This window comes from Chinchilla lanigera, unplaced genomic scaffold, assembly GCF_000276665.1.
Source record: "Chinchilla lanigera isolate Chin_1 unplaced genomic scaffold, ChiLan1.0 scaffold00096, whole genome shotgun sequence".
NCBI lineage: Eukaryota > Metazoa > Chordata > Mammalia > Rodentia > Chinchillidae > Chinchilla > Chinchilla lanigera.
The window spans coordinates 2004400-2019153 of NW_004955497.1; the positions used below are offsets into that span (position 1 = coordinate 2004400).

The 14754-nt window shown below is 46.9% G+C and overlaps 1 protein-coding gene across 1 annotated transcript in view; it reads right to left on the reverse strand.

Moving 5' to 3' along the window:
* Positions 1 to 5935: 5935 nt before the first annotated feature.
* The window catches only part of Micu2 (mitochondrial calcium uptake 2), a 94076-nt gene continuing 85257 nt past the window's right edge, over positions 5936 to 14754 (reverse strand). The window contains exons 9-13 of the mRNA XM_013505450.1: positions 13884 to 13981; positions 10545 to 10716; positions 8234 to 8342; positions 7640 to 7797; positions 5936 to 6608 (exon numbers count right to left, since the gene is read on the reverse strand). Of these exons, the coding sequence (XP_013360904.1) occupies positions 6504 to 6608; positions 7640 to 7797; positions 8234 to 8342; positions 10545 to 10716; positions 13884 to 13981 (642 nt within the window). The 3' untranslated portion in view covers positions 5936 to 6503. The remainder of the gene's footprint in view (positions 6609 to 7639; positions 7798 to 8233; positions 8343 to 10544; positions 10717 to 13883; positions 13982 to 14754) is intronic.

The window sequence follows — 14754 nt, forward strand, 5'->3', positions numbered from 1 at the left end:
TTGTTATATTACATATTTTTATCTTCATCAAAGTTGGTCAGATTACTAGATGTAAGAATGCAAGATTAATCAAAACATTAAAGAGAATAAAAAATTAAAAATATTATAAATGATACAGAGTTTCACCAAACAAGATGATGATAGCCATTCTTTCTGGGGTGAGATGGAATCTCAATGTTGTTTTAATTTGAATTTTTCAAGTGACCAATGATATTGAACATTTTTTCATCTTTTTATTTGCCATTTGTATTTCTTCATCTGAGAAGTGTGTATTCATTTCAGATGTCCATTTTTGGATTAGATCTTTGAATTGGGGGGGGGGCTAATTTTTTTCTGTTCTTTATATGTGCTAGATAGAATGCCTTTGTCTGAGTGACAGTTGGCTAAATTTTTTTCCCAATCTGTGGGTTTTCTTTTCACTCTGTTGGTGATTTCTTTTGAAGTGCAAAAAACTGCTTAGTAAGATGAGATCCCAGTTGTTAATTCTGTGAAATGTTTCTCGTGCAGTTTGGTTTTTGTTCATGAACTCTGCCTACCCCTATGTCTTCAAGATTTCTATCTACTTTCTCTTCCAGTAGATTTAATGTTTCTGGGTTTTTCTTTTTTTTCTTTTTTTTTTCTTTTTCTTTTTCTTTTTTTTTTTTTGTCTTTTTGAGACAGGATCTCACTATGCAGTTCAGCCTGGCCCTGAGCTCACTTTGTAGCCCAGGCTGGTCTCAGACTGGCAATGATCCTCCTGCCTCAGCCTCCTGAGTGCTGGGGTTACAGGCATGTGCCACCATGCTCAGCTAGTGATTCTGTTTTAATATTTAGATCTTTGATCCATTTTGACTTTACTTTAGTACATGGTGATACGTGACATGGGTCTAGTTTTAGTCTTGGCATGTTGAAATCCAGCATTTATTAAAGAGGTTATCTTCCTCCCAGTGAACATATTTGGCCCCTTTGTTGAAGATAAGGTAGCTGAGTGTGTTTGTAATTGTGCCTGCATCTTCTAATCTGTTCCACTGATCCTCAGTACCATGCTGATTTTACCACAGTAGCCTTGTGATTTCAAGTCAGGGATTGTGATGCCTCTTGCCTTTGCTGCGCCGGACTGCCTTTGCTATTCTAGGTCTTTTCTGGTTCCAAATGTATTTTGGGAGTGTTTTCTCCAGATCTCTGAGGTATGCTAATAGTATTTTGATTGTGACTGCATTAAATCTGTGTAACAGTTGTGAGAGTATGGCCATTTTCACAACGTTAAGTCTTCCTATCCATGAGCAAGGGATGTCTTTCCATTTCCTGATGTCCTCTTTGATGTCCTTTTTTTGGAGTACTGTAGTTTTCACTGTGTAGGTATTTTACTTCCTTTGTTAGATTGATTCCTAAGTATTTCCCTCTTTTGGATACTATTGAGAGGGGTGTTGTTTCCCTAATTTCTCTCAGTGAGTTTGTTGCTTGTGTACAGCAAGGCTATTTAGTTTTTGTTTTCCCACGAGCAGTTTTGCTATTCTACACTTTTATCGAGGCAACCAACCCAATTTGTTGGACGGTGACAAATTGTTCTGACTCATAATTCTTTGTCTTTTTATAAAATCAGTTGTAATTATCTATCATCTATCTGTTTATCTGTATCTCTCTCTCTCTCTCTATCTATCTATCACCTCTCGATAGATTTGGTTTTGCTACGTTGCCCAGGCTGGTGATATTTTTTTTTCTTCTGAGATAAGGGCTGGCTTTGTAGTTCAGGCTGGCCTTGAACTCAGTGTGTAGCCCAGGCTGGCCTTGAATTCATAGGAGTCCTCCTGCTTCAGCCTCCCCAGTGCCGGGATTCCAGGCGTGCGCCACCACACCTGGCGCTGGAGCTTCCTACTCTGCCACATGCCCTGGCAGCAGTCGTACATCATATTTTGGTTTTCGCATCTCGTCCCCCGGCGGTACCCGTGCGTCGGTGTTCGTGGAGAGCGTTTCAGTTTTGTTTCTGTCCGCGAGCGCGTCGTGCTTCCCGACCACGTGAGAGCTCCTCGCCGCCCTGAGGCGCGTGGTCCGTGCTCGGAGAGGCTGAAGGAGCCGCATCCTTCCTGCGCGGTCCTACCGGAGAAGCTGGGAGTCGGGAGGCGAGCACCGGTGAGGATGTGACTCTCCCGTCTCATTGGTTCAGGCCCGTCTTTCTCCGAGCCAGAGTGAGCGCCAGTTCTCTGCTGGATGACGGGAGAGTGTTGCAATGAAGTCCCTTTTCTGACCACCCAGCGCAGAGCGGGGAGCAAACCCACGCAGACCCCGGCACGCACAAGGTCTGCAGCGGGTGTGGACGGGAAGACGCTACTGGCAGCGGCAGGTCCGGGCCTGCGCGGCGCCAGGGGATAGGCCCGAGGCCGAAGGAGCGAGCGGGAGCGGGGGCGGGCTCCGCCGTGTCCACGGGGAGCTGCGTCCTCACCCCGCCCGGGACGTGGGCTCCTGGCGTCCGGCGCAGACCTCGGTCCCCTGACGCCGCGGCGAGCTCCTGGCCTTCCCCCGAAGCCCTGGATCCGCAGCGCGGCCTGCTCCTCGGCACACCCGCCGCTGTCAGCCGGTCCTGCAGGCTCTTGTGCATCTGTGTGTCTCGCACTAAAGGTTTGTGCAGTAAGCACTGCCCGACCCACGCAGCCTCTTGCACAGGCGGGCTTTCATTGTGTAGGTGGCTTTCGGGTCACAGGATCGTGAGTAGTGGGGTGACACGATCAGATTTGTTTCAGAAAATCTGATGTGAAGGAGCATATGAGGTCCTTGCCGAGACTCTTACGGCCTTGAACCTCAGTCACCCCCACTTCCTGGGTGAAAAAGTGGCCGAGTTTGATCTGTGCGTGGGACACTCGCCGAGCCCGAGCAGGACACACAGGCGTGACACCATTGCTGCAGGGACCCGTCTGAGAGAGACTCAGGGCCGACCACCGCAGGAGGCCATGGTCCCGGGTCACCAGGATGACACAGACAAACAAGCACATCACCGAACTGTGAGACCTCAAACAAACAAGAGCAAATAAACACACATCCAAAGGAGGGTTCCATTTGTAGGAAGTCCCGCTGCTGTCAAGGGTCAGTGTCACTTCTCTGAGGGGCACCGGCCAATCTGGTTGGTTGTCCAATGAAGTGCTGACCCACCTTTACGTGGATCAGGCAGCTTTGCACCATCGCATGATGACGAAGTTAATCATTCACTTGCAGTTTGCCATTGCAGATGCAGAGCATTTCCTTTTGGCTTTGAAAAATTGAAAATTTTATCTTCTTCTGTTTCGTGAGACAGGGCCTTGTTATGTAGTTTAGGCTGGCCTCGATCTTGTGGTGATCCTCCTGCCTCAGCCTCTTGGATGCTGGGACCACAGGTGTGCGCCACCATGCCTGGGTGAAAGCCCTACCTTCAGCCTTGTTTTAGGAGCCTCCCGCCCCCTGGCCTGTCACTGGGTAGCTGTAGCCTACACCGCTCTCAGGTTCCTGTGCAGTCCTCACCTTCAGAGCCCGTCCCAGGACGTCAGGGGCCTCCGGAACTCACCACCGTACACAGCACCTAGTAGGGGTCTTGGTTGTTTTTCTTTCTGTGCTGAAGCTCCTATCCCAGGCCTTGAACATATGAGGCAAGTGCTGTACCACATCACAGCCCCAGGCCCTGGCATACTTCCTTTCGTGATACTGGGTAGAACCCAGCATCTCAGCCATATCCCAGCCCTTTAAAGGTTCAAGGCAGGCTCCTGTTAAGTCACGAGGTTGGGCAGATTGGGCTCAAACTCGCAATCCTCCAGCCTCAGCGTCCGAGTGCTGGGATTACAGCTATGTACTACATGCCCAGCCTCAGCATACTTCTACTTTAAAAGGCTTCCTTCCCTGTATTCTCAGCATTTGGGAGGCTGAGGCAGGAGGATGACTGTGAGTTTGTGTCCAGCCTGGGCTACATAGTGAGTTCCAGGCCAGCCTGAACTGCATAGCGAGACCCTGTCTCAAAAAAGGGGGGGGGGGCTTCTTTTCTCATCTCCCTCATTCCGGCCTTTCTCCTGTCCCCTTTGCTGGATGCCTGTGGTAAGCAGGCGGTCAGCTACGCTGGCATGAACGGGCAGCCACAACGCTGCTCCTGCCCGACTGAAGCATGTGGTAGAAAGCACTCCATCTGCAGACACCAGGTTGCTCTCTGGACGCTGTCGGGACGGGAGCGGGGGGCAGGGTAAAGGAGCACGTGTGAGCGCCTGAGCTGTGCGGGGCGGGGCTCCGGGTCCTTGGGGCTGGCTGTAAGCAGGGCAGCAAGTCCCCTGCGGTGTGGAGACCCAGACGCTGACTGCTGACCTCTATAACTGTCTTTACCGTGAGGGCATCAGAAGGGGGCGGGAAGTGTTCCTGTAGCTAACAGGAGTCCCGTGCAGATATTTTTGTCCTGTCTCTTTCCCATGCTTGGGTTTTACCAGAGATAAAACAAATTAGTAGCCGGGCGTGGTGGCGCATGCCTGTAATCCCAGCACTTGGGAGGCTGAGGCAGGAGGCTTGTTGCGAGTTCAAAGCTAGCCTGCGCTACAAAGTGAGCTCAAGGCCAGCCTGAACTGAACAGGGAGGCCCTGTCTCAAACACACACACACAAATTAGTAATTCTGTAAGTATTTCTAAAACAATGAATAAAAGGAAACTTGTTTTTAGCCACGCGTCTAACGGTGGTACATGCCTCTAATTCCGGAGGCTGAGGCAGGAGGATCACAGTGAAGTTTGAGGCCAGCCTAGGCTACATTATGAGTTCAAGACCTGCTTCAAAAAAATAAGAAAGCCACAAAATTTGTTTTTTAATCAACAAAATACTTTTATAATACTTGGGCAAAAAGTCTTCCCACTTGTCAATTTCAAAGATTAAACTGTAAGGGGAGAACTTTCCAATTTAGCAGATTAACATATTTCATGGCCTTATTCGCCTTTAATAATTGTAAGGGAGATTTCTACTGTCCTATTCATTTATAATTTCATTGTAAATTCATGCATTATTTTATCTAGTCTGCTATGATGTTATTAATTGTTTTCTTTTTTGCGGTATTGGAGTCTGAACCCAGGGCCATGTGCACGCCAGGTAAGTACTCTACCGCTGACATACGCCCCAAGCCCTTTTTGAGATGGGTCTTGCTAAGCTGCCCATGTGATGGCCTCCCACTTGTGATCCTCTTGTCCCAGCCTCCCGAGTAGCCCGGATTCCAGGTGTGCGCCACTGTGCCTGCTACAGTGGGACCTCAGCTCATGAGTCAGTTACCTCTGGTCACAAGCCAGACTGGACTAGAACCCAGTCAAATTTCCCCACGAAGTCAATAGTGAACCTAACCAGTGAGTTTATTTGGTTCTCATCTGAACTGGTTCGTGGCCAGAATGGTGGAGAGAATCCAGTTCACCAACCAAGGCCCCGCGGTGCACCACTCCCTGTACTGCAGCAGATCTGGCCAGGGGCCCTTCCAGGCGGCTCTGTCTGCTGGGTTCCCCGTGACTCCATGAACCTTTTCTGAGTTTGAGGAACAAGATGTTGGACTTCTGCTGCCACAGCCCTAGAAGCAGCTAGTTCTTTGTTGGATGGAGCTGCTTTTTAAATTTCCTTGCTTCAGAAGTAAATGTTTATTGACCGTATATTTTAATCCTTTTTATAATGCCGTAATTACTTTAATGGTAATTAAATGGTAATTTCTAGTGCTACTTTAAAGATACATTTCCCACAGCCCAGTGTATACCGTGAGACCCTCCTGATTGCAATAAAAATTCTCCTAAGTGCACTGGCTTCTGTTTTTTGTGGTGCCGGAGACCAAACCTGGGCTCTGCTGCCTGCCAGTCAAGTGCCTGGAGCTGTGCGTCCAGCCCCATGCTGGGTTTTAAGGACATAAGCTGAGACTGGCAAGGGATACGAATATTTATCTTCTTAAAAAAATGTAGTTAAAAACACACAAGTAATGTAAAAAGCACCCAAATATTTTTTGTATATGTGCCAACACTTTATTTTGATTTTGCTACTGATGTTTACATGTTAAGACAGTTACTACACAGCTAAGCTAACTGAAGTGAACGTACAAGAACTTGGTTAGACATGACACTGATGCAAGACAGCCGAACAAGTTCTTGATTTCATTTCTCCCGCTAGGAGCTTCACCACCTCTGGGACCAACACTGGCCTGTGAGTCAGGTGCTTTCTCTGTACTTTTCCAGTGTTACTGGATGCTGAAGAGAAAGCGAATCATGCCCTTCTGTCTGAGAACCAGTGAGTGACCAGGCTCTCTGTCTCCGCAGGAACAAACCGTTACTTAGAGCTCAGGCCTCCGGAGGAACCCAGTGTGTGTCCTGGACAGGGGTACCGCAGCTGCTCCTCTTCCCACTCAGCTCGCTAATGACAGTGTATCAGAAGTCACTGAGCCAGAAGCAGGCGCAGGGCGTTTTTAGGTCACAGAGGAAGTCAACGAGGACGTGACAAGCAAAGCCGCTAATGCTTCAGAAAACGTCTCAGATCCCGACGTGGAGTGGCACAATGGCCGTGCTATCTCTTCCTAAAAAGGGCCTTTCCCCGCTTGTCTCCAGACCTCTTTTACCCCTTTGATGCTCTCTTTTTTCACGCATTTCCAGTATTCTTGTACACTCTGTGGCTGTGGGACCTGTGAATAAGAAGTAAAAGTTAAGGGCCGTTTTCAAGGCTAAAATAACGACGTGTACACATGTTACACACGTTACAGTTTCCTTCCACCTTCCTCCAGAGCAAAGCTGAAGGCAGACGATGGTGTAAAAGGTTTGCTAATGAAATCCCATCTGCTAGTTTCCCCTAAGTCAAGTTCGCTGTAGGAAGTCAGGCTGCTTTCTAAATTGTAAGTGATGAGCGCTGTCTTCTTAGACACGGGTGTCCCATGCTTTATGACCCTGCCCTTTCTCCTGGCCTCCCTGCTGGGTACATTCTCTTTGTACCTCGTTTCACAGCGCAATTTCTTTCATGAGAATGCTTCTACCTGACAGATCTACACAAAACTCTGACTTTGATCTGCCCCAGTTACGGACCAGTATGTGAATTTGAGCAAATAAGAATAGCTAACATTTACTTTACATATCTCAGCCACTACGCACTTAATTCTGAAAGTAATTCTTTCTGGTAGATTCTATTAGTTTTCTTATTATACAGATGAGGAATTAAGTGGCTTTGTGAGACTCAGCAATTAATAAATGGTAGAGCCAGGATTTAAATCTAGGTATATAACTACAGGGCCCAAAGTCAAATCTTAAGATTTTAACTTTATTTAATTTTTTTTTTTTTGAGGGAGGGTCTTGCTATACAGTTCAGGCTGGCCTTGAACTCACTGTGTAGCTCAGGCTGGCCTCAAACTTACTACGATTCTCCTGCCTCAGCCTCCCAAGTGCTGGGATTACAGGTGTGTGCCACCACACCCAGCCTCCCAAGACTTTGTAAATAGATTTACAATAGATTTTTAAATAATGGTTTCTATTACAACTATATTTTTTAAAATAGCAAAATACTGCATCTCATTTTATGTAACACATTTCAATATTTCAATTACTAATATCTTTATTAAAATTTCACTTAAGACTATCTGTTTGCTCAAATCCTAGGTTTATCTAGGATTAATATCATTGTTAGTAACATATAAACGTAGTTTTCTAAAAGCTCAAAATACGTTACCCATAACCCTCGATGCATCCTGTTTTTTAACACCCCAAGAAACTCCTCATGGCTCAGGCACTCGTCACCATCCAAATCAAAGATCTTGAAGACAGTGTCCAAAATATTGTTTGAAAGCTCTTGTCCTGTAGCTACCTTCACAGCTCTCTTAAACTCGGCTATATGAGAAAACATAAACCACAGCCAGGTGAAACAGTCTAGGTGGAATTAATGTAAATTTTCATTAGTTGAGAAGTAACAACAAATTTGTGTTTATTATTTGGGAAGTAAAACAAAAAACACTCATCACAGATGCATTGAAGGCATACATTTGGTTAAGAAATGTCATGAAAGCAACGGTAAGATAAGTAAGCTGTTTTAGTTTAAGCTTTAATTGCACATTTAGGCATTTCCTTCTCCTTTTTAGAATAATGAGAAAATAAAAGCAAAAAGAGTAATAAATAAGCTGCTGGCGCTGTAAATCTAGAACAACCACGCTGAATTAAAAGGCCAGTTATGTTACTGATAACCGGCGCTGTGGTTGGTACCATCCCGCTGAAGCACCGAGGGAAACAGCTCACCGAGGATGAAGGCGAACTGATGCCCCTATCTCACCGAGTCTGACGGGCCGATGAGCTAAGCTGAACATCTGCATGGCAATCGCGAAGTCTTCCAAGTGGGTCGTAAAATGGCAAAATGACTTGAACTCATCCAAACTAATGCTCTAATAAAAATAAGAGGTTTTATGACATTTTTATAAATACATTAAGCAATCTTATGAATATAACTGCAGTCTTCTACCATAAAGCTGATGATCTAAGCAAGGCTATTAAAAAGTTCAAGACACGGACTCACAGAACGCGAGGTTTCGGCGCTCCGGAGGGGCCGGGCGAGCACAGCGGGCAGGGCCTGCGCGCGGCCGCGGAGACCCGACGGCCCCCCTGGGTGTGCAGCGCAAGCGCGGGGTGGCCGTGCGCGATGACTGCACGTCTGCCGGACTCACATCTCAGGCCCCGCCCCCAGGGGGACTTTACTTGGAGACTGGGCCACACGCGGAGCCCTGACCCGAGGAGGCTGGTGTCACGAGAGGAGAAGGTGTCGGCGACCCTCAGGCTCGCTGCCCTCCTGGGTGTGCACCAGGAAAGTGCACAGGACACCCTGAACAGGGGCCGCGTGCAAGCGCAATGGGGCCTCGCCAGAAGACGGGCCGTGCGTGGCCCCCTGCCTCTGGACCTCCAGCCTCCGTGAGGAGGAGGAAATAAACCTCGTCGTTTGAGCTGCCCAGTGTGTGCTGCTTTGTCACGGCAGCCCAACGACAGCAACGCACGCTGTTAAACGGTCCCCTTCTGCAGAGCTTTGTCAGCGACACACGCTGAGAAGGAGCGCCGGGTTCTGCTGATGGACCTACGCTGAGATGTTTCGCCTTTTACTGTCTGTATGATCTTAGCATACAGAGGTTATCTGACCAGGGTCCACGACATGGAATAATCAGGATTTGAAACTTGGTTCAACAGACTTCAAAATCTATGCACCTAGACACAAAAGCAAAGGCCTGTGGGTTTAGGCCAGCAGTACAGCCCTTGCCCAGCACCTACAAAGCCCTGGGTTTCCTCCCTAGCACTGCCAGACAAACTCTCAAAAACAAAACAGGAAGTTAACAGACTGGTTTTCCTATTAAAAACTAAAAACAATGTAAGAGTTCTTAATTTGAAGGCAAATCCTTCCCTGCTTAAAAAAGTATCTTTTGACATGCAAGTGGTGGTGCACTGTAATCTCAGCACTGGGGCGGCTGAGGCAGGAGGATCGCTGTGAGTTCAAGGCCAGCCTGAACTGCAAAGTGAAACCCTATCACAAACAAACAAGCAGTATCTTCCTAAGTACCTCCAGGATCATGTCCTTTATATATGTGGGGTCTTAGTCATGTTTTACTGCTTTTAGCTTTCATGAATTTATGGAATTTTTTATTTTAAAAAATTTTAATAAAAGTTTTTGGGCAAACAGGATTGAATAAAGGGCCTCTGTGCTGAGCTACGTCTCCAGAGCCTTTTTGCTTTGAGGCAGAGTCTCACTAAAAGCTTGCGATCCTCCTTCCTCAGCCTCCCAGTGTGCTGGGATTATAGGTCTGTGCCACCATGCCCGGCTGAAAATTTTAATTATATGTTTGAGGAAGTAATACATAAGTGTGATAAAAATCGCAAAAGAACAAAGGATAAATAATAAAAAACCTTCCTCTTCTGGACCTTAGTTAATTTCCCCGAGGCAAGCAATGGTGCCCTGGGTGTGCGTCTCAAAACTGTACTCATAGAAAAGCTCTCTCTCACACACACACCCCCCATTATGGTTTTTAACTTGAAATCTGTACACAGGACAGCTTCTTTTTCTCTATATGTGTTGTAACAGGACCTTATTGAATTCTTGCTGTTTTCTACTATGTTTTCAGCTGGATTCTCATGGGTTCTGTGGGCATGTAAGCACATCATATGCAAACAGAGAGAAAGGTATCTCCTTTCAAATTTCTGTAGTCTTTTTAAAAGCCCTGTTCATCTTCCTGGCTAAGATTTCCAGAACAGTATTCAATAGCAGTGGTGACAGTGGCTTCTTGCCTTATTCCCGATGCTAGTGGAAATGCAAATTCACAGGTCCTACGCTGATGCTGTCTTAGGTAGCAGTTCATCTGCAGGAAATAGTATGTGGTAAATGTTTCTCCATTTGCATATTTTCACAATAGAGAGTAGCACAGTGTTGGTTAAGACAGGTTGCTCAGCAGTTCAAGCTGGCCTTGAGCTCACTTTGTAGCCCAGGCTGGCCTCGAACTCCCAGCAATCCTCCTGCCTCAGCCTCCCAAGTGCTGGGATGACAGGCGTATGCCACCATGCCCGACTATTATTCCATACCTTATCGCATGCGTAAGTAAAGGGCTACCAACCTCTCCTGCAGACAACTTCTCTCGCACATTTTTCCAATAAATGTCTTTATTTTCAGTGTTAGTGAAGAAAAGCAGCCATTCTGCAAAGTCTTCTTTCCTCATGAAACTCAAGCCTTTGGAAAACTGAATGAATTCCATTTCCTGAACTTCTGCTTGTAAATTTTCCATGAATCTAAACGATAAAATACAAGACTGACGTAAATGAGGACGTTCAACCTGAATGCTGTCTGGGACGACAAGGCGCGTTCACTCTGACCGGGCCTACTGGGCGGCTGGCCTTGGGTAGGACAGACACGGGGCTGTGGGAGGCAGTGCAGGGACAGCGGCCAAGCCCAGCGCCTGCCTTGAGCTGTGCTTTCTCAGGCTCAGTTCGTCCCTGCGAATTATACCTGGCAGGCCGTGCTCTGATAAACACTTAAAGATAGATAAAGTGTTGCTCTGATACATCCACACGAAATACAATTCCACAGGAAACTGTTTTTTCAATATAGAAACATTATTAATAATCCAAAAAGTTTCAAGTTTAGGAGGGACTCTGCTTTTAGAATGCTAATCATAATTAATAGCTTGGAGTATTTTTCAGAAACCAAAGTTGATCAACGGCTTTGCATTGAAAGTTAAGGTCTGCCTAAAGTATCTCTACCTTTTTGGACAATAGCACATGTATGTGTAACAACGTTCCTTTCTTATAAACACAACAGGGCACTTGGGTCAAACTGTCATCAGTAGCTTCCTGGGAAGGATACAATTTGAAAAGGTATCAGAGTAAACATTATTTTCTTTGAACAAGAATCCACAAATGTTGCACTTGATTTATTTATAACCTAAATCATGTGAAAAGTTTAACATGTGACAAGGTAGGCATGGTGGTGCATACCTGTCATCCCAGCATTTGGGAGGCTGAGGCAGGAGGATTGCCATGAGACCTAAACCAGCCTGGGCTACACAGTGAGACCTTGTCTCAAAAAACAACAAAAAATACATTGCAGACCCCTTTATTAACTCTCCCACATGCTGAAAAGGACCTGTGCTGTCTCTCACACGTACACAACTTATGTCTGTATATGAAATGAGGAAAGAGGCATAGTCCAGCTCAGTGGCAGAAAGACTGCCACTGCTAAAAAGATTACTTGCTTGCGTTAGGTGCTACATTTTCCCTGTAACTCTTAAAAGCATGAAGGAAGAGTTTGATCTTGAGCGCCTATGTGCTAAGTAACAGTTTGTCATCTAGGACATTTTCTGAACGTGTTAGGTAGGCAGGTTTTTCAATGCATCCTTCTTTCTGGGTCAAAACAGAATTTTATCTAAAGCTTGAAGTATTTTGAGTTTGGACTGACAGACCAGTAAGATACTGTATTGATATACTGTGCCTTGTGCCTCACTGGGTATTATGCTATGTGTGCTGACGACATTCCGCTGGTTTTTATTAGTATTGTTAAGAGGACGCTTTACTTGCAATGAGTGAATTGCAAGTACAGTGAATCAGGAAAGTAGAAAATCTGTTGTAAAAATACGGTTAAGTTGTTCTTCTCAACTTTTTTCTCTGCAGTGATAGGAATAAGGTGGTCATGGGATGCGGCAGGCTGAGGAGGAAACTGAGGCGGGAGGAGTAAAAGTCCTGCTGGAGGCTGCTGCGTGGGTGGGGGCGGGGTTGTGACTGGAATCGGTGGCGGCAGCAGGGATGGGGGGAGGCAGTGAAATCCAAGAGATTATTTGTGAGGAGAAAATCAAGAGTATTTGCTGACTGACTGGAGAAAGCGAGTGAGAGAGGGGAATTAAAGGTAAGGTCTGCTTCTGAGTGGAGCTGGTGCAGGGCGTGATACTTATTCAAGGGATCCAGCTTATTAAGAACAGGTGAGAGCGGGGCGTGGCGGTGCATGCCTGTAATCCCAACACTCAGGAGGCTGAGGCAGGAGGATCGTTGTGAGTTTGAGATCAGCCTGTGCTACAAAGTGAGCTCAAGGCCAGCCTGAACTGCATAGTGAGACCCTGTCTCAAAAAAAAACAAAAAAACAAAAAACAAAAAAACAAAAAACGAACAGGTGAGAAAATACGTGTAACACACGAGAAGAGGCCGGCCCGTCTTAGGTCCCTGACAGCACAGGCGCCGCTGTTCTGTGCGGGGGATGCTGTGTAACTCCTTTTCATGCTCATCCGACTCAAGCCGGACGCCCCTCTCGGGAGGAGCCACCTTCCTGCTCACACCCCACCTTCCCGCTCACAGCAAGTGCGCCTCGAAGGAAACCGCATCATAGCTGCAGTATGAGTCCCGGCACACATTCACGGTCTCCGCCTGCGGCGGGCTTCCCGCTGGGTCATCCGCCTCCAACTTGCAGCAGCAGGCATGCCCAGCGCGTGGCTTTTGTGCTACTGAACTATGTTTTAATCTTTGAAAGCACTACAGTGACTTCTGCCTGCTTCGTCCCCAGAGGGGCTGCCCTAGTGTCTGACGGGCCTGCGGCCCAGCAGCGCATGGCGTGCCCTCAGTGACCCTCCGCGCAGCCGCATCGGGCTGACCCGGCGCAGCGCTGCCTCGCGCAGAAGTGCTTTCCGCCACTCGTCTGCTTTCGGTCTCTGTTCTGAGGCCGCCGCGGGGAACGGCACGCGGAGGGCGCTCCTGTCTGGCGTGGAGCTACCCGCTCCGGAAGAAGGTAAGCGGGGTGTCTCACGTAAGTACTATTACGCTCATTTTACAGATAAACGCGCCCAGTGAAGTTCAGTAAGTTGCTTAAAATGAACAGGACCCAGACGTGTCTGAGTATTCATGCTCTGCTTCTGGACACTTCCCACTGCAGCAGCAGGGCAGTGTGCTTCTGACAGAGACCGTGTTTACCGTTCAGTCCGCAGAAAAAGGCTGCCACACTTTGTGCTGCAGAGTTGGAGACTGCGTGGAGCAGAGCCGAGACCATGTCAGACCAGTGAGTTCCCTTCTGGCCAACCCATCAGCAGACTGCGAACGCCTCCGCCCAGGCAGGATCAGCCGATGCCGGCCCCTCCGGGGAGTCACAGCCAACTGACCCGAGACCGGGGGACACTGGGACGGCCCGCTCGGGCTGGGCTGTAACGCAAACCGACACTAGGGCAGTTCTCTCAGTTGCAAATATTACATTACTAACAGGAATTACCGCACTCTCTAGGACATTTACTTTCATAATAGGTTGGAATTTTTACAGCACCAGAACTTTAGTTTATACTTCACCGGTTTAGTTCCCAGGGACCAATACATATCCACAAGTAGTTTTTACTTTCATGGTCTACCATTCTGGAAAGCGAATACGTTCAGTTTCTTTGATTCTGACCTCTGAAGTTCCCCAAAGTAAATATAAGCATTCACATTACCTTCGAAATTCTTTAAAATGCAGTTTTCTGTCTCCTTTTTTCCCAAAGAAACGCATCTGAAGGGTTGTGTTAATTTCGGAGTCTTTCACGGGTTGATCCTATACAAATTACATAGAATTTCAGTTAACTCTTAGAAATTTGAAGCACTTATCCAGAAGGACAAAAATAGAACCTGTAACTCAAACCTTGGGGAACCATACCCAGGAATCACCGTTGCAGGGAGAACAAAGCTGGTAGAAAAGAGCGGTGTACAATCATTGTTTCTGTCTGTAACTTTACATCACATTTTTCTATAACCATTTTTGTTCAAGTAGAACGGCTAGAAATACTCCATGTGCTCCTCAGCAGGAACAAAATCTTAAAAGCCTAGAATAGTGAAATAAATATTTCAAAATGTAATCTCTAGATATTTTTCAGTGACTAGCACTGAATGATTAAAGTAGGGGTCTTTCGGCTTTTGCTGAATGTTATAAATACTAAATACCTGTGAAACACTTGCTTTTCCTTTTTTTTTTTTCCCTCCCTCGTTCTGTGTTTTGAGACAGGGCCTCACTCTGTAATTTAGGCTGACCTTGAACTCACGATGTAGCCTGTGGGCCTCAAATTTGTGGCAGTCCTGCCTCAGCCTCCCGAGTGCTCGGATTACAGGTGTGTGCTGCCACACCTGGCTAAGCACTTCGTTTTCCTAAATAAAACTGATGATGAGAATTCCATGAAAGATAGTGAGGCCGATTCCCAGGGTCTTCCTTCTTCAATTTCTTGAAGAAGAACAACAAAAATACAACAGAGGGGCTGGGGATTTAGCTCAGCGGCAAAAGCACCTGCCTGGCAAGCGCAAGGTCGTGAGTTCGGTTCCCGGTACCGGAGAAAA